The 20088-nt window shown below is 39.5% G+C and overlaps 1 protein-coding gene across 1 annotated transcript; it reads right to left on the bottom strand.

Moving 5' to 3' along the window:
• Window positions 1-12059: 12059 nt before the first annotated feature.
• On the bottom strand, window positions 12060-17637 carry LOC134164280 (alpha-1-antitrypsin-like). Its single transcript, XM_062619860.1, has 5 exons — window positions 17493-17637; window positions 16073-16753; window positions 15301-15571; window positions 14459-14606; window positions 12060-13718 (listed from the first exon to the last, which is right to left on the bottom strand). Exons 2-5 carry the CDS (start codon window positions 16734-16736, stop codon window positions 13512-13514), a joined length of 1290 nt encoding a protein of 429 aa, XP_062475844.1. The 5' UTR covers window positions 16737-16753; window positions 17493-17637; the 3' UTR covers window positions 12060-13511.
• Between the last annotated feature and the right edge of the window lie 2451 nt (window positions 17638-20088).

Consider the following 20088-nt stretch of genomic DNA (forward strand, 5'->3'; position numbering starts at 1 on the left):
AGGGATGGGGAGGAGAATAATCGAAAGAATGTAACTCCCATGTGTTGAAATAAGAACAGTTTAGTAACTAAGGTATAACATAAACCACTACTGTTACCACCAATAATAATAATAATAAGGGAAACAACAAGGGAAGAGAATACAACCGCTTACCACCTGCTGACTGATAATACCCAGACCAACCCTGGCAGTGAACTAGCCCTTCTGGGTAACCCCCCGTTTACATCCTGGGCATGACATGCTGTGGTACGGAATACCTCTTTGGCTAGTTTGGGTCAGGTGTCCTGTCTCTGATTCCTCACGGCTTCCCCTCCTCCCTGGCAGAACATGAGACTCAGAAAGTCCTTGGTCAGACTAAACATTTGAGCAGTAGTTAAAACACTGGTGTTACCAGCACTGTTCCCAGGCCGAAACCACAGCGCTGCACCAGCTACTAAGAAGGAGAAAAAATGACTGCTACTGCTGAACCCAGGACAGTATTAAAGAAAAATATGAATCCCAGAGAGACAGCAAGTGAAAAGACTTTTTTTTTTTTTTTTTAATTTTCTGTCTCTGTGTAAATTTGTTTTACAGTGAGGCAGCTCATCAGGAGTAAATCTTAATTCTTTTATGTTTATCAGGATTATGATGTTATTAGTAATTGAATGAGGCTTATATGAAATGATAGTGCTATGTCAATGGAAAGCAATATGAGATTGCAGCACTCACAAGCAGTAGTCTTTCTCTCATTCCTGCCTCATTTTAACATATGCAAGTGACATCACAAGACAACTTGTAAAGATTTTCTGCTTCAATACTAGGTTAGATCAGAACATGTTAATTTATTTTAAATGACTGCTCATGTGACAGATGTCTTCCAGATAGATTCATCTCTGTGTGTACACCCCCTATCCTGGTGACATCACAGGTATGGGCTTGGCCCCTCTTTCCAAACTTTGTATCAGCAAGAAAGTCTACTTTCACAAGGCAAGTAAACCAGAGTAGCACTGAGCAATTAGCCTGGATTATGGCACCTTGGCCATTTCTGATAACTGTGACCATTTCTTTCTTTATTGATTTCTCTTTTACTGGGTAGACCATGAACATACTTGAGTGATTTGTACTAAGATGTCTAACCTGTCAGAAAACAGGTAAGAACTATTACACCTTAAAAAATATACTAATGGCTAGAAAATCAACTCCAAATAGCATTCACCTAATGTCCTGTTGAAGCAGAACAGCCTCAAGGAAGACAATTGCATGGATTACCTACTTACTCCCTAGTCAGGGGCAAAGGCACTGAAAGACACTGGTTTAGCAGGGCAGATGAGATGTTTATTGTGATTTCCTCCACCCTGGGTCAGCACTCTGACCACCAAGATTTGGGTGAAAAGGAGCTAGCTTGTCCTTCCGCAGCTTTGCTCTATGAGATCTGAGTAAGTAGAGACTTATGGGGGAGGTTGGCACAACAAAATTGACTTGTGAATCCTGTCTAGACCATGTTGATGTAAATAAAATGGCTTATTCACCTCACTTTCAATTAGCTGGTTGTAAACCTTAGGGAGTATAAGTAATAGATAAAACACAGGTTTGACAGTTAGTAGTAAGAATACTTCACCCTTTTTAATGAAACGGCTTCTAGATGTGAAAGAGCTATTTGGGATAAATCTTCAGATCAGAATTATGCTCTAGAGCTGCAATAATGTATCCCCGGAATTTGCTATTCAGTATTTCTTGACATTAATTCTGCTGTCATTTGAGTGCTTAGAAACGAGATTTTGCCCTTCAAAGTGGATGTGATTCATGACACATGACCTAAATGCCATACAGCTGCATCAAAATCTTAAAGGTAAAGATAACTGGGTACTTACATTACATTCAGAAGGGTCTTGCTCTCTCATGGGTTGTGCTGTTTCTTCCTGCTTTACCCATAGCTGTTTTCCTCTGTTAAACATTACATGGCTTCAAATACCTATTATCAAGAAGGAAAAAGCTGGATGCTGATGAAGCTGGTTTTCTTGGACATCATTATGTGTATGTTCACATCTCTCCACTCTAAAAAGAAAGCAAAGTCCATGGGGCCTAGCTAGTCATGTTATATGCCAAGGTATGCAACTCTTACGCAAATATTTATTGGAAATATCTTGTTTTGTTTTGTTTTGTTTTTTGTACCAATTTGGGATTTTTTTTCTGTACCAAGGGTAGCTACTTTGCTCTATATGCTACCTGAAATAGATAATAATTCATCTGGAGATGAATCTCATCTGGAGATACACAATTTCAGCACAGCACTAAGCTCTGAAGGTCAGAGCAAGGGAGCTGCAGCTTGTGTGTAGCTATGCTACCCAGCCTACTGAACTGCACTTAAGTCTAAACATCTCATCTTTTATTTCTGTGCAGTAGAGACCCCACTGGTCACTATTTAGAAGCCAATGAGTCCTCTTGGTCTCATCAATAAAGAGACTACCTCATTCAATTTTGTAAGAATGGTGCCTTTTAGCTGTAGTCTTGTATTCTTTCAGACGCAGTGTTTTCTCACAAGCTAACAATTCTCTCTATCTCTGTCAAGGACCACCCAATTATCAAGTTCTGTGAGGAGCTTAGTGTAGTATTTAGCAATTGAAAAAGCTGTATAAAATGTGTGCCATCACTGAGTGTCCAAAAATGACACTGAATGAATGCAACTGTTGTAACATACATAAACAGTAAATCAAGGTACAGTCACAAATCTCTCAAAGAATAACAAATAACAGAAGAGAGCAACCCAGTAGCATTAACCAAGGTAGTCTCAAACAACAAGCCTCAGCCTTCTTGTAAAAATGTGTTTCAATTTTCTAGGATTATTCCAAAGGAAGGTAAGTGCTGTGAGCTGGCTGACCAGCATTCGTGGCTGGATGAGCTGTTTCGGTGTGTGGTTTGATCAGCCAGCTGGGAAAATGCCTGCTCAGTCCTTCTATGCCTCTGCTGCACCTTGCAGGACTTGTTACCATCCACTCAGGAAGGCATGGTGTAGTTCCCAGGATCCTGCAGAGCCAAGGAGTTGTGCAAGTAAAGCAGTGTAAAACATGCCTGTGCTCAGTCCCTTTCTGTGTTTCCTTAAAAGGTATTTCTTTATCTACCAGGATCCATGGCCTTGGCCACACATCTAGGTTCCCTGCAGATTGTCTAAAGCCTTAGCACTTTTTTCTTCATAACACAGCTGAACTCTGTGTGCTCTTTTGGGATATAACCAAAGTTTGCAGTTAAGTAGTTTGAGTTTGTGTTTTGTTGTTTGTTTGTTTTTTTCTCTTACTAAAGTACCAGTTGTTGCTGTCTCTTGCAAAGCTTTGTAGGTCAGGTGGAGCTTGATGGAGCAGACTGTTCTATTTTGCCAGCCACAAAACCACTTCGTTTGAATTGCATAAATGTATAAGCTAGAAAGCTTAATTGCACAAATGTGGCTTTTCAGGAAAAAAAAGGATGCTTATAGTTCTCCAAAACAGTTAGGCTGTTGGCTGTTCTGTTCTACTTCTTTATTCATACAGCTGAGTGGTGTTAAGCATTTACACTTCTGTTAAATATTACATGGATCAAAACAGGATCTGAGGATGCAGATAAATGCTGTTATGGCCACGCAGAGCAGGTAGAAGTCTGTGACTGAAGGGACAGCTCGCTTTAATGTTTCTGCTCCTGAACGGGCATAATTGCCATAGACAAACATGGTTTAGGGAGAAGAGGCTATGGCAGTGAGCAGCTGTTCTACCAGATATGTCTTTAGCACTTATACCTCCTTAGCTTATTGCCAGCTAAAACATCTCCTGCGGCAGGTTGTGGCCTGCCTTGGGGCTTTAGTTTCCTGACCATGCAGCTTGGACACCTGCTACAACATGCTAAACCAAGCTAACTTTCTGTTCTATTAAATCTGAGCAAAAGGGGTAATTAACATGCAACTTATTCCCCCCCCCCCCAATGAATTTGGCATCAGTTTAGAAACAGTCACACTCTGATGTTCTGCAGCTCTTTCAGAATCTGCCTCTCTTTACCTCAGCTATCAGTGTTCTCATGAGATGGTGGTCTTAAGAGTTCCATCATCCTATGAGGGAGGTTGGCAGAGGTTCTACAAGCCAACAGCTAGTCCACCACAGGGCCTGCTTCTGGAGACCATAACATGCAAAATATGCCTACACTGCTACTTTGATTCACGCTGTAGTTCATTCCTAAATATGTGACTGCACTCATGCTATTTTACTCTAAGTGTCTCTGGTATGAGCTGCCTAGCTTGAAGAAAATGTTTCAGCTCCAAAACATCAGTAAAGAAAGGATATGAACGCATTTTTCATTCATTAAATCTTCGAAAGTTTCGTGTCCATGTATAGTATTAATTGATTCAGAGAAAAACTAAAATTTATGTATTTTATCGAGTTTCCTGTGTCATGTGGAAAGCAAACTTCTTACACTAGAATGGCTGGAAGCATTTTCTAAATCCATGTTTACGAACCAAAGCCAAATTGTTTTAATAATAATCTGTACTTCTTGCTTTCATTTGGCAGCTGCTTGAAAGAAAAGGTACTTGATATTTGCTGGCCAAGTCCTGTTTCTATGCATAAGCCCTGCTGGAACTTAAACAGTGTAATTTTAAAACTCCAGCTTTGAAAACTCCAGTTATGCTGGTGGAAATTTTGTCCATGGAAAAGTGCTACTGGTCCTAACCAGCTGTTGTTTAATCTTTTTTTTTTTTTTCTGAGTAGTAATGGTTGACTTAAAAAAGACTTTTTAAAATAGCAGCCTAAAATCTTACATTAGGCATACAAACACAGTTTCTGGATGCATTAAAATGTGTCTCTCTGGCTTGCTTCATTTTTCTCATTGGCACATTTGCTAATGAAACAGTTTTGCTTTTACTTCTAATTTAAACACAGCTCATGTGCATGGTTATTCTGACCTTGTGTATTCTGTTTATGCTTTCATGGGAGACAACCATGTTGATTTTTGTAATTTATATTAAAGAAAATTCTAGCCTCACATTTTTACTTTGTTATGGCTGTAAGAATTAAAGAACTGTGAACAGTTACACAGTGGTTATTCAATGAGCCGTGCCTAACAAAGTAATAAGGTTTAATTAGCACTAATCTGACAACTTGCTGCTGGCACACTATCTGTTAGTACAGCTGGCTAGTGATGCATGTATGCATTTGAGATAAAGATCTCTCCTTACAAGTTTTCTTTGCTTTTCAAGTGTTGTGTGGTTGAATTCTTGCAATTTCAAGTTGTCTTCTCATACAAACTTTGCTTCATCCCATCTAATTTAGAAACAGGTCTCAGTTAATAATATTCTTAATTTTGAATTTTGAGAGAGGGTGGTTTTAAGCTAAACACTAGCAATGCCTATACAAAATTCATATTTTATGTGTTTGAACATAGCAGAAGTTCAGATCACCCAAGAAATCACAATCTAGGTGTGGCCAAGATCTAAGCCAGTAACATCTCTAACATGTACCACTGTGTCAGGGTGCAAAATCCTTTAGTACAGTGCACAGCTAGGCTTCTCAAAATATTATTAGGCATGCACAGAGATAGTCACACATTTAAGCTTACAGCATCTTCATTTATACTTTCAAAAAGATACCTTTTATTCACATGTTGATGTTCATAGTAAAAGTGCAAGATAAAAAAATTGCCTTACATGGATTTCCAAACCCACAACTGTAAGCAAAGTTTTCCTTATTTTTTTGTCAGATTCAGTTTGACCTACAGTCACAGTCAATGATGACCCCTGAATAGTGAAAGGACAAGAATTAAACCTATATTCAGCAAACCTGTCTGGTGGCAGCTTCTTGCCTCCCTGTGCTTCCCAGCAAAAGTCAGAAAGGCTTTGTGAACATCCTGCATCCACGCAGTAATGAAGTCTTGTTCAAATTCTGTTCAGCTGTGTTGTCCAGTGGTTTCTTGCAGCAGCCTTATAATCAACCAATATGGAATAGAAATATTAAAAACTTGGGGGTTATAATCAGACAAAACATATTTCTGAAACTGTCCTTCTGTAAAACAGATTTTACTTTTATAGAGAACATAGTAAACAAGTGTGCCAGTGTGTTTTCCTCACAGGTTCTTACCCCTGTGCAACAGAAACTCAGAATAAAAATCTAGGCTGAAAGAAACTTCCAGAGATCACCTAGTCCAGCCATCTGCTCAAAGCATGCTTACTTAGATCAGGTTCCTCAGGGACATGCCTCCAAGGAGGAGGATTTCATGATCTCTGGGCAATCTTTTCCAGTATTTAACCATCACATGGTAAAAATAAGTTCTTAGTTAGAATTTTCTACATTCAAACTTCTCATTGATCTTCTCTTCAGTTTCTGCCAGTTTCAGTGTCATGAATCTCTGTCATTGTCCAGAGATTTCTGTCCTGCCGTTTACAGACAGAGCATTGCTCAAGTAGACCTTGCTTGGCAGTAAATGAAAGAAAACCCTCATGGACCTCCTGCTCTTCTGTCTCTGTCAGGTGAGGTCTTTGTGTATCCAGTTCCACATCAATGTTTTGCTCCCCCAGGAGAGCATTGCAAAGACACTAGAAAGGCTCAAAGGAGAGAATAAAATGTCCTTGTCCCCTTCCTCTGCCATGACCTGCTTGTAAAACCTAAATGTGACGTCAACACTGCTGGTGGCTACCTTAAGATGAGCCAGATTTCAATTACATTGCTGCTTTCCAGGAGATGTTTAGGTAATTTCCACCTGTCAACCTGTACTATTTATGGGAGTGGCCAGTTAGTAGGTGGGAGTGAAACCTAATCACTCAGTGGACTTGGTTTTTGGCCGTCATTTGCATGATACTGAGGAATAGAATTCACATCTGAGTAAGAAAACATCATGAAAATTACCTGACTCTACATAGAATGCCATCGATATTTGTTACAGAGGTTTATTTTATGCTAGTTCAGATCTATGACTGAACTCAAAGACCAGCATGCAAGCAATGAGAAAAAAGGGGTTTAATGAATGTTTTTGAAGTAGTTTCTAAAGAAAGACTGAGACACCCACAGTGTGCCAAAAATAATTCCTCATTTTTGCCCACAGAAATGAGATACAAGGCTTCGGTCTCAGTGGTTAGCTCAGTGTTGTCAAACTCCATGAATACAGAAGTGTTTAGAGAGGCTGTTTTCCCCTTAAACTTCTCTTGACCTTTCATCATCTTCCACCACCTAAATTCCACCTTTATCCAAAGCACACATGTCACATCCAGCTGGCTGCTTAGGAATGAAAATAGAGCTGGATTTCCTGGGAGATCATGGAAGAATACTTGGGGATCAATCTCAGTAAAAAAGAAATGAGAGATAAACATTGCCTTTACTGTTAAAAAATACAAAGATGGGACATATCAGACCCCTCTTACTGCTGCTAAACTAATTTGCTCTTTTAATTTTGCTGTGCTGAGTTAAATGAAGATGTATATCTGTGGTGCCTTCATTTGTACAGCAACACAACTACAGAAAAGATATTTTTTAAAGAAGCAGGAACTAAAATTATATGCTTATCCCAGCTGTGGTTTTGTCTTCCTCTTTTTCTTAATTTCTTTTTAGTGCAGAAAGTGAATTATTTCTCTAAGGAGCCTCCACATGTTACACTATCCAAAAAATGACACAAAAGTGAATCACCTCAGATTGAGTTCTGAAACTCAGATCACCTCTGAGTTTCTTTTATGATTCATAGTACTTCATTGAATGAACTGGATGCCAATGGGTCTAAACTAAACACTGGGTTCAACTTCACTGTACCAGATCTACGGAATCAAAAGAGAGGTATCCATCAGCTCATTGAGCTTGGCAGAGAGCAGTCTTTGAACAGATTCTGAAGTGGAAATTGCTGTCAGTTAAAACAGATTTAAATACCTCTCAGAAGAGAAACTCCTTTTGCTGCCGTGCTCTAAAAATGTTACATGGCTTGGTGCAGGGAGATCCCCATGTACTTCTGAAATAAGGAAGAAAGAGCAAGAAGTGATTGCATCACATCAGCTGCCAGCTCCTACACATGAGCTTTCCTTAGAGAAGGGAATTCAGGAAGGCTGCCCCAAAGACTCAAGGATCTGCAAAAACTAGTCAAAAGCTTAAAAAAAAACACCTTTATCTGTGCTATAAACATAGCAAAAGACAATGCAAATGTAAATTCGTTCCAGTCAACCTTTGGACTCCAAGAAGCAATAGTGCACTTGCACTTGCACAGGTCTGAGCCTGTGCCCTGTGACTAACCAGCATCTGACTGAAGTAAGAGAAAATCTTCTTTCCTACAATAATTTCCTTTGATTCTCTTTCTGTTGGCATCATGTTCTGGCTTATTTATGCCAAAAGCTTTAACATCTGCTAATTAAGTTCCAGCCAAGCCTTAGAAAGACTCAAAGTCTATAATTGAGTGATGGCCTGCCCAGACAGATAAGCTAATTAACCCCAGTGTACTGCTAGTCTGCTCTCACTCCCCTGCTTCTGTCTCATGGCAGGTTCAAGAAGGACCCCAGCTTGTACCTCTGCCTCTCACAGCACAATGGGGGCATCTTGGCCACCCTGGAAATCTCCCTTGGCCACCCTGGAAATCTCCCTCTCCCTGCCACCTGCTTTTATATACTTTTGCTTTTTTTGCAAGGAAGCCCAGTGTTCTTCACGACATGACATATTTCTTCACAGAACCTCCAAGATAATTTCTATTTTCTCACCATTTCACAAAAACAGCTATTTTCCAAGTTCTTGCTTTGCAGAGAAGTGATTCCCTTTTATCACCACTGCCAAACCCACTTCTTTTACACAGGTGAAATAAGAAAATGTACCATAAATAACACAGGTAGCATGGTCTCTAATACAAGTGTTTTCTCATGTTCACACCACTTGCAAGATGCCCCCTTAGCCAAATTGTTCTCTTCCGCTCTTTGTTCTATTGCTTGCACTCCACACAGCATAATACAACCAGATAAGAAGTAAAAACCAATCCTGGAGACTATAAATTAGCTTCTGAGGAAGGTTTCTTCCTTCTTCTCTTTTTTCAATGCAGGCATTTAGTGGTTCAGGTGCTTTAGAAGCTGTTGTGGTAAAAATCCGAGATGCATTTTTCAATTAACTCATAACAAACACTTACAGGTCCATTTAAACTGGACAAGTCTCATAAGAAATGTCAAAATCATCTATCCAGAGGGAACAAGATATGAAAACTGAGGTGAAAAGCCTACAGCCCAGCTAGAGCATGGTTTGCTTATGGATCCACCCATTGCTGATGTGTGGAGACAGTGTTCTCACAGGAGAATGCATAATTAGTACATAAACTCTGAATAATCCTGAAAGATACAGCAAGGCCATGAGAGGCCCGAAGAAGATTAAGCAAGCAAGATAAGAAGAAGCTGGAATTCACTGAGTTAATGAGAACTGTGGACTGTTGGCAAGCTTTTGAGGTCAAGTTCTCACACCTGTGTTTAACCAATTATATGTTTAGTCACTAAGAGTCTTCAAGACATGTATCCAATCATAATATGCCAAATCACTGTAAGTGCATGTAAGAAATAGTATATAAGGAGTTAAGGCTTTGTAATAAATTTGGCAATCGCTTGATCACATTGTTCGTCTCTGCGTTGTCCGTGACTCCCGCGTCAACAGCTGATGGTCAGTGTAACCTTATTTCTCTTCCAGCCCTTTCCCCCAGACTGAAACAGCTTATGACTGAAATTGTTTCTGACTTATGAAGCTGTTTCTGGTTTATGGCAATCATAGGTTTCTGGATATTGAAGCAGGTGGCTATTCCTGGAAAGCTGAAGTAGGTCAAGCTAGTGAGATGTTCTGACAGTTCTATAATTTCAAACTCTGAGACCATAATCTAGAAACATTTCTCAGAAGGTTCTCAGGAAAAGCATCCTGTGAACCTTTATCTGGAAGAAAGCTTCAGCCACAGTCTGGAACCAGGTAAACTTCACATGCACAGGAGGGAAGTTTTAAAGAAGTGAAAGTGTGAAAAGCATCAATACTTATAGTGATTGACTTGCCTGTGTGCATCAGCATTTAATTATCATAATACTGTACTGTCTTCGTATGTATCTTTCTAATAGGAAAGAAATTTCATTCTGTGTTTAAAACAGAAGTGACCAAACCATGTTGTGTTTGAAGAAGAAAAATACAACCCTTTGCCAAGACTTTGCAGGAGTCAAATGACCACAGACCTTCCATTCTTCCCCACAGATATTTTTTCTCCTGGCCAAATGACAGAGCACAAGCCAGGAATCTAATATATAGCAGAATTACTGAGTAAACATTATGGCTCTCCATTTAAAAGGCCTGGAAATTTTTTGTGTGAAGTGCATTCATTTTGGTCTGGTTTTTGCAGTCTCTTAGCAGCCAGTGGTATGATTAAATATACTCCCTTCCAGAAAACATTTTCTAGATCCATTCCAACAATGAAGCTGTTGATGCCTTCATACCCCCCATTCTGAGCCCAAACCATACCTCACATATGCGATTATGATGCTGGTAACTCCATCTGACATATGCCAGGGATATTCATGAGTATTTGGGGTTACCAAGGCTCTGTGTAGGCTGCAGGAAAGCACTGCCTTGAGCAATACATCTTTCATAAGGGCTTTCTGAGCCAAGGTGTTAGTGTGATTAGCAGGTGATGGACACTGGCTGTGTGGATCTCAGACGCAGCATGTTCATAGCTGCCAAGTTTCTGGTGGCAATAGAAGCCAGGTTTTTAGCCATAAGTAATCACCAACTTCTTCAAGAGCTGAGAAATTCACATAGTATTGCCCAGAAATATCTGTTAATTACTAATTGTGTGAGAATTGCTAGACAGTCTGGATACCTAATGAAATACATGACATCTGATTTTGAGAAATCAGGCACCCCCAAGTGATGGGTATGTGACATGAATGGCACTATTTTCCCATAGGGATAACCATTTTCCTATTAATGGGAATGTGGGTGTGCTGATCAATGAAAAGCACCAGGAAAAGCATGCTGTCATTAAGGAGACACCCTTACCTCACCATCCCTGAATCATCATGGTGTCAATCCCTACAAAAACTTTATAAAACTTACTAATGTTTTTCTTTGTCGTTATGTCCTAAAAGTGGCATGCAGAAAGAGCAGTATCATACAGTACAAGAATGCAATAGGTTATTCAGTATCAAGACAATGCTAACAGTATGTGGCTATTTAGTTGTTATATGTTAGAAAACAAATTAAAAGGACCTTAATTATTATAAGAGCCTGCAATATCTCTTGTCTGATGAGAAACATTGTCTTGCAGAAACCATGACCACCCTGGATTTGTGATAACCTTAAGGCTGACAGTTTTGGGAGTGTTGTGCAATCCTTCTGTACTTGTTATTTACCACACAAATTTGCTGCACGCTTCCAGTGATGACGTTCCCTGATTGTAGTTAGAAAGAAAACCAAGTTAAGACATATGCATATGGTTGCTACTCCCTCTTGTAGACAATTCCCTACCAACTTGGTATTTTTTAGTTATCCAGATCTTTATTCAGCTTAAATTTTCTTCATCTACTTTCAAATAAATTGAGCAAAAAGGTTACCCCTCAGTGAGATCTGATTAGCAAAATGTCATTTAATTTTGGTTTGGTTTTTTTTTTCCTACTAACAAATGGAGACTATTGATCTGAGGTCCATGAAGTACAAGGAACACAGTCTTGCCTACAGAGTTGTTCGTCATTGCAAAGCTGGACTTTAGCACACTGTCCTGAATTAGCCCTGAGATTTGCCAAGGGTTTTGGAATGATCTTCTGTAGAATCTGTTTAACTGTATTGTGCTAAGACTTTTTTTGTCTTATGTGTAGAGGTATGAAGCATATGTGTAGAGGTCTTTTATTTGTAGAGGTATGAAGCCAACTGTTTGTTACTAAATATTGAACAGACTAAATACAATTATGAGTAAGAAACTTCTGTTAATAATTTACATGATTTTGATGAGGGCTTTGAGAGTGAATGTCAAGTGTTAATATGGCTGGAAGTTTGATATAAAAAGGTTCTTATGTTCCTTATTGGTACACTTACAGCTACAATTTACTAATGTTGATGTCAATGACTTAATCTCAAAGAAAGTAAAGATCCCCAAACTAATAAAAATAATTATATTTTAGAAATATTCAACATAACTTTCAAGTTATATTTTTCACAGATATTTTAAGAGACTAAAGTCTAGAAATTTGCCATTTATATTTTACTTCTTCTCTAACAGTTTGAGATTCTGCTGCAAAAGTTTTAATAAATCTGTAACTTAAGCACTTTCATTGGCTTTCTATATTTTACTAAGACATACTAAGGATGTTGATTTAAAAAAATAAAAAATTTAATATTTACTGATTGATTTGTGTTTCTTTTCACAACTGTACAACTATCTAGTGTAGCTGATATGTTAAAATCCTCTCAGTTGTCTTGCTATAAAACAACACAATTGTAAAAAGTTAAACTCAGGAAACCTTAAAAGTGAAAAGGTAAACATATCAATTCACAATATGTTTTTACTCCATAACAGTAATCCACATCTACCATTTAGGAAGTTGACTTCTCAAACATTAGCTGCATTTTCTATGTGTCTCTATGATAGTTTAAAGCATGTTAACAGTCCCTAGGAAAGCTCTGGTCTTCCTACTGAAGAAATGCAAATTCTCCAGTGTTATAATCTCTTATTCCTCCTCTTTTCTGCTGCAGTCTGACATGTCTAGCTGGAAAGTGTAAGAGTAAACATGGCATCAGTAGGAGAAAAGAGAAATGACAGTGATGATAAATCCATAATAAGAAAACTGGTGTTATGCCATGTACTGCTTCACCATACTTTTATCTCAGGGCATTGGCAATAATAGTTGTATTAACAGGATAATACAGAGTCTTTTTGCTGCTATGGCTTCCTTGCTTAGTAGAATAAATATTATTTGTAGAGCAAAACCAACCTTCTTGTCTTCATGAGGACAGCTTCCTCTGAAGAGGAAAAAGGGAGGTGAGCTAAACTACCTGCACCCATCAACCCTTTACATTGGTTGGTGTATCTTCCAGTGTCCCAGTCACTGATCCTGCAGCTTCACACCATACTTGGTTAAAAACCAAATAAATTATTGGAAATTCACTCCAGTATTAAGGGAATCTGTATTCAAAGCTAGTCATTAAGGTTAGAGTATTAAAGAGACAGGATTTATACCTTACACCTCCTTTTCCTTGATTCCCTTTTTCTGCTGTCCAGTACACACACCATGAGTGTACAGCAGCAGCTACATTACCTAGAGGCTTTGAGCCATCTCAAATAACCCACTGGAGCATGTCAGGAAGAGCTTCTTACAAAACTGGTAAAAAATGCTCTGACACTACAAGCTATCCCCAGCTATAGACTGGTGGAAATACCAGTGACTTTTTGGACAAGGAAAAATAGGGTTTGTTTTTTAAGGGATTAATAATGTATATAAGGATAACGGGTGAAAGATGAGCACTAGTACATAATGGCGTGCATGCACAGGTGTTTCGCTGGATCGCAGGGATTTAGCCAGCGATGTGAATAAGTGCACGTTCTCTGGTGGATCAGTCATTTTTCAGAGGGTTTACAATTTTTCCCATGAAAAGGATGGTGTGGGTGTATTTATCCAGAATTGCCAGGAGAAAAGGCCTGTTGAATCTGATTCGAGGTGGATGAGGAAAATCTCCAGATCGCCAGGTAATCTCCTTAACCGTGGCCCCAGCTGCTTCAGTGCCATTTTCATGAACATTCAGTATGGCTTTGTGGATCACCTGCAAAGACACGAAGCCAAACAACCTCCAGATGACAACCTGGCAAGAAAAGAGCAGCCTGCCACCCTCCATGCTCTTGCCAAAGGGAACCCTGCCTTTGGAGCAAGGGGAGCAAGACCCAGCAGCACCAACCTCTGCGAAGGTCATCACCAGACACTCCACTTCCCACTGCAGCACAACCAGCTATCAGACCACTCCTGCTAGCCTCCTTCACTGCATGTGCAGAGAGTAACCCTCAAACAGCAGACAGCCGAAGAGCGATCAAGATGACTGTTGGCAAGAAGCTCTGGTAGCAAAGAAACCTGGTAATTTAGCCTAGGCTTAGTTTTGCCTTTGGCAGCTTCATGTATTATTGTGAATTTACCCTACCATCTAGCTGAAAAAAAACAATTTTTTTGAAAGTACTAGAATGGCAGAAATAACAGCCTTTTGCCCTTTGTATGCAGAATTAGGGGAAATTTTACCAAAGCTAATGTGCTAGCTTTGGATGATTTTGTTTAGTAGCTAAAAGAACAGTTATAAGTCTTCTTCCTTGTTCTCCGACTGTGTACATATAGCCTTGCAAGCATGTTTGGCTTCAGATTTAGGAAATATAGGGAATGCTTTGCCTCTAGTCTGGCAGCTGTTGATGACTGAGTGATGCTTCAGAGAGACAGGGATAAGCTTTTTATGGGATACTAATGTCAGGTTCCTTGGAATAGCTAAATCCTGTGGTCACTGTGTTTCATGGGCTGACTTACTTTTGCAACCATTAGTCCAGGCTCCTCAGTAATCCCTGACAGATCAGCTTGTTCAGTGAACAGATCAATCATCCCCACTTGTTTGACTATACTTTTCACATCATATGTACCAGAAATACAAAGTTTTGGAATGTGCAGATGTATTTTCCTGTAAAAAAATACCACAAATGGGAACAAATTGTCATCTAGGTAACACTCCTCAATGGCTTCAGTATAATGACACTTCAAATTATTTTTTCTAAATGTTGAAAGTCTGCTTTCAGGGTTCAGATAGCACTTCTGATCAGGCTAGCTATCTAACGTGGAGGGTTGGAGCAAAATGAGCCTGTGTTATCCTCTGCCTCCACAGTGGGTTGAACACCACACAACTGCACCAACTCTGTGGCAAGCAGGGAGCAGGGTTTTTTCAAGAAATCATAACTGTCCTAAGGCTGTTTGAATATGCAACGGGGCTTGGGCCACCACAGGAGTAGCTGCAGTAACGGTGAATGAGTGAAATTCTTGCTTTTACCTATAATGGTCTCAACACCCAAACACCCAATAGCTACTTCATTATAGTTTCAAAATATCCTTATGAAACAAGTGTCTCCTATCTTCATTCTGGTGCTAAGCAACTTTTGGTTGAGCCAGGAGCTTAACCCTAGGTGGATCGCAAGTTCAATGCCCTACTTGTTTGCTAGCCGCAGTTCTTTGTAACTTCCGTGCTAAGAAAGAAGTCCTGCATACAGAGGTACCATCAAGTGACCAGAGTTCAGTAGAATAATGTGGCCTTTGATGTTTTGTCTTGGTGAGATAAACTCTACTAATTTATAATATGGTCACCTTTCAGCAAAAACACTTACCTGTCTCGGAGGAACTTTCCCCATTTAGATGCAGTCCTTTTCAAGAGAGCATCTTCCACTTGCTTCATCTTCCCTTTGTCAGGCAAAGCAAATAATGCTGCAGCATTTCCATTGTAAGGTATCTGAACCAGCCAACAGGACAGTTCTTCATCAAAGTAAGTTCTGTAGTAACCCTTTTGATACATCATGTCAACTTTTACAGATGTTTCCTGATCCACAAAAAAATCCTCCTGTTTTGTATATGAAGTACTGAAGGGTTTCTCCCACTGGGCTTAGGAAAAAAAGAAAAATAATTCAGTGGAATACAAAGAGGAATGGTCATGGTGAATAAAATGGGATCTAGTCCCACAGCCTTCCTTTGATTAGAGCAAATATCTTTTTCAAGCTACTGCATCCCCAGGTGTTACAGCAATGCAGCTCTTTTGGTTTCTATTTCAGGTGTTTAAAGACAATTGCAGAAACATAATATTGAAAACATCATCTTTCAGCAGAGCATGAGCCTACAAAACATAAAGAATTTACCAACCTCAACAAAGATAACTGTTAAAAAAAAAACCAAAACCACTAGTCTTTCACTCAACCAGGTGAGGACACATTTATACTGATAAGGAATATACATGAGTTTATAACAATATGTGGTATTTTCCATATACTGAACTTGTTTTCCTCCATTTAAAATATTTAATCTACATTTTCTTTCTCTTGTTTTCATTCCCTGTAATAAGCAGCAAGCGTCTAAGTCACAACCTTCACACCCTTTGATATTTCTTACCTTTAAGGAAGACATAGTTAACAAGAACCATGGTGGTGAAAGGATCAAGATTTTCCACTAGTTTAGCAATTTTCCCATTTGTCTTTTCCTCAATATAACTGTTGATCTGATTCTCTGCACCAGAGGAGTTGTTAAAGTCAGTAGAAAAGACTTCAGAATCATAAAAGCTTTTGATATCATCCAGGAACTTCTGTAGTGGTTTTAGTGTCTCTTCTATAAAAAGGGCATTGCCTAGGCTCAGCTGGAGTTCAGTGTCTGAGCGGTTCAACATGTGGAGGAGCTGGCAAAAACCTTCATGTATTTCCTGCTCCTGAGTCTTTTCCAGGTTAAAGGCAAGCCCTTCCAGAATCTGCGTCAGTGTTGCTGACCTGGCACCGAGTGCCAGCATTGCAAAGGAAGCAGAGATGCTTATGGGTGAAAAGAAAATATTTTGATCAGTTGCTTCGGATGCAATCAGCTTGTAAAATAAGAATGCAAAGTCAGCATTGCTGGAAACTAGTTTACCGAAAGTAACTGGATAAACTCCTTTCCCAGGAGAACTGCATTGTGGGTAATATGTCCCTTTAGGATCATCCTGCTTACTGAGATAATGAGGATGCTGATGACAGTGGGCAGCAGTATACAAACCAGCCAGCAATAAACACAAGGAGAAGATGGGCTTCATTTTCCTTTTAACTGTTTCTGGAAAACAGATAAACATAGAAAATTGGCATGGAAATGAATTTATTCATTCTGTGCATCCAGCCAAGTAAAATGAGGCTCTCAGACCATACCTGTTCTCCAAAATCACATACTTTTATATTTCACATTCTTAATACATGCCAGTGATCCCCAGAAAGAATATGCCTCCTAATACACTAGTTGTATAACCAAGTACTCTCTCAAAAGCAGTCATTTGGATCGTATTGACTTTTAAAAAATAGGGTAGGACTGAATTTTTAAAAACTTGCAAATAACTGGAAAATTATAACCTTTTTCCCAGAGTAGGTGGAGGAAATTGATTTTGCACTCAGTACTGTAGGATGGCCACTGCAGCCCTGTTAGTCTTCCTCAATTCATCAAATAATGAGAGAATGAAATGTGTTTAAAAAAAAAAAAAGAGGTATAAGCACATGTCCTACTGTCTAGGACCAAAATTTCAAAGTACTTACTCTTTCTTCAAAGAGAAAATATTGGATCACTGTGGTAGCAAAGTCTATAGGCATCTTTATTGTTTCCAAAACAAATTTTTATTTAATTATGTGGAGTATCTTCTTCACTAACAGCCAGTTTTTGCTGGCTTTTGGAATGTTTTGGTTTTTTTGCATGTGAAGTATATACCTTTGTTTACATGTAAAAAGGTGTCCTTCCCAGGCAACAACATAATCCCCCCCACATATAATGTGCAAACGGTCCAAGGGCAAATTAAAAGGGTACTTACAGTGCTACAAAAAGTATCTTGCTGTGTCCATCTGGTCTTGTCTGTTCCTTCTCTTCAGTACCATTGAACAGGATTAAGCAAAGCATGCCCATTAATCATTAAATAGATCAAATAAAAATTGCCAGAGAGGATGCGCAACAAGCAGCAATGACACTAGATACTCTGGACAGTTTGTCCAATCCAGCCACAAACTAACAGTGCTGGGTGTTGGGTTGCAGATAAGAGGGAGCAGAACAGGGACTATATCTCCTCTGGAGCAGTAACCTCTCTGTCAGGATTTCAAAAGAAGATTTGGATTTGGAAAGCCCTTCTGCTTCTGCTTCATACCTCAGTCACAGCTTTTGGTACCACCTTTAGTGGTTTGAGGTCTTTTTTTGAGGGGAGCAGGCTGCAAGTTATCAGTGAACTGTCTCTAGATTTCTTTAGAGAATATCATGTGACATTGCCACTCTAGTGAGACATTTCCAGCCAAAAGAGCTGTTCACTCATTGCTGTTGGCCATCGCTTGTCACTATTTGGGGAATTGGTGAAGTTTTCCTGGGGCTTTTTTGAAAATACACAACTACCACTACTAGGAAACCACACTTACATTGGTCAGTTCCAGAGACTGACTGCAAAGAGAGACATGAGGTCAGTGAATGTCTTGTGTCCTCAGATTAGTCTTCTGAATCATAAGCAACTGAAAGGGACCTCAGCAGCACACAGACAAGGCTGCCTATCCACCCTTCAGCAAATGCTAAAGAAGACATGCTGGCATCACTGGATGAATAGTCAGGGTTGAATACTGTATATAGACACATTGCTCAAGGACAAACTAAGGCAGGAAATGAAATTTTTAACAGACCTGGTTGCCCCTGTAGGACCCATCTCCATTATGTTGGATGGTTTTGTCATTCAACTTAGCAGTTACAGTGCTATTTCCATAATGCAGGTGTGAAATATGCCGTCTCCATCCCATTGATTCCACTTTGCCAGAATACCCCAAGAGGCTGATGGCAACCACCAGATTTTGAAGGGTAGTATCCATAATCCGTAAGTCACTGAACCATTGCCCAGTAACTACAAGTGCATTATGAACTGTCAAAAAGTAGCCAGCAATGCATGTGACCACTCGCATATTATATCTTATAAAACAGTGAATAAGATGTACAAGATGAAAACGAGGAACTTGAGTATTTCCAATTTGACTAGCTCTGTAAACTTATACCAATTATCCTAAATTTTCATTAACAGAGATCACATCGTTTATTAGCAGTGAGGCAAAATGAAGATAAATGGAGTGATCACCTGAAGAATTATTCCTTTTTAATTGCAGATGCATACAAGCACACAAATAGCAACACAGATGTTCTTAGCTCATACTGGCATTGCAGTAACGTAGAGATTTTCAACCTATGGTCCGAGTTCATTACCTGTAGGGGAACTGAAAAGCAATCATGAAACACAAGCCAGCATATATCCCCTTGCATTCATTCCTTCCACCACTGCATTTATCCTTGAAGCACCAAAACAAAGCTGTCCCTGTAAGATTGCATCCTGTTGAGTGTCGCAGGTATCTGTTCAAGGAGGATCAATAAACTGTACGCAAGTTGATGCTTACCCATACCTAAATTTCCATCAAGAAAAAAGTCATTGGGAAGGCACCACAGCCTGCTGGAAATGCTCCCCTGCCGTAATCAAAGCTGCAGAGAAGAAATGGTTGCATCTCTGAGGATTAAGCAACCATTTTACAGAGTGGAAGAAGAGAAGCTGGGGATGAAAGCTGGTGGGTAAGTGCTGGGAGAAGGCAATGAGAAGAAAAGGGAGGGCAGATGCTAGCAGAGGTCAGAAACAAATGGGCCATTATAATATATATGCAGTCCCAGAATTGACACGAGAGGCCTGTCTCTACAGCTGTGTCATTAAATCACTGGCAATACATGTCATGCCTATTTCTGTTATAACAGGCATTTTTATCACAGCAAGGCTGGAGAATATTAATTCTGGTATTTCCTGAAGACTGAACATTTGGCCTTAAAACCATAAACTTAAACAGGGGAAGTTTAGGTTGGGCATAAGAAGGAAATTCTTTCCTGTTAGGGTGGTGAGGCACTGGAATAGGTTGCCCAGGGAGGTTGTGAATGCTCCATCCCTGGCAGTGTTCAAGGCCAGGTTGGACGAGGCCTTGGGTGATATGATTTAGCGTAAGGTGTCCCTGCCCATGGCAGGGGGGTTGGAACTAGATAATCTTAAGGTCCTTTCCAACCCTAATGATTCTATGATTCTATAATACTCTGCTAATGTTCTTTGGGAAATAACATACAACTTTTTACCCTTAGCCTCAATATGTTACAAGAACCTCACACTTGCAATGAAATGCTGTGGTATATCTTACCTTTAAAGAAAAACATATACATAACCTCTGCTGAGAATCAAAGTTCTTTCTACTTTACTTACTAATCCTTGTTATTTTCTTTGCTTTCTAACCCCAAGTATATTTACTGGCCTCAGAGATTCTGGAAGTTGGGCTGTTTCAGGCTACTTTTTGATGCTATCTAAACCATATAAAGCAGGAATTTTGTATGTTGGTTGCAATAACCAAAACACATTTATTGCA

The sequence above is a fragment of the Pezoporus occidentalis genome, unplaced genomic scaffold (assembly GCF_034315485.1).
Source record: "Pezoporus occidentalis ecotype Australia unplaced genomic scaffold, CSIRO_AGI_Poc_V1 ctg215, whole genome shotgun sequence".
NCBI classification, from domain to species: domain Eukaryota; kingdom Metazoa; phylum Chordata; class Aves; order Psittaciformes; family Psittacidae; genus Pezoporus; species Pezoporus occidentalis.

Coding starts and splice junctions, on each gene's coding strand:
- LOC134164280 (XM_062619860.1), bottom strand. CDS start 16,736: ATGAAGCCCATCTTCTCCTTGTGTTTATTGCTGGCTGGTTTGTATACT. Junction 14,607..15,300: donor GGAAAGTTCCTCCGAGACAG/GTAAGTGTTTTT, acceptor ATTTTTTTACAG/GAAAATACATCTGCACATTC. Junction 13,719..14,458: donor CTGGACTAATGGTTGCAAAA/GTAAGTCAGCCC, acceptor GTGTCTTTGCAG/GTGATCCACAAAGCCATACT.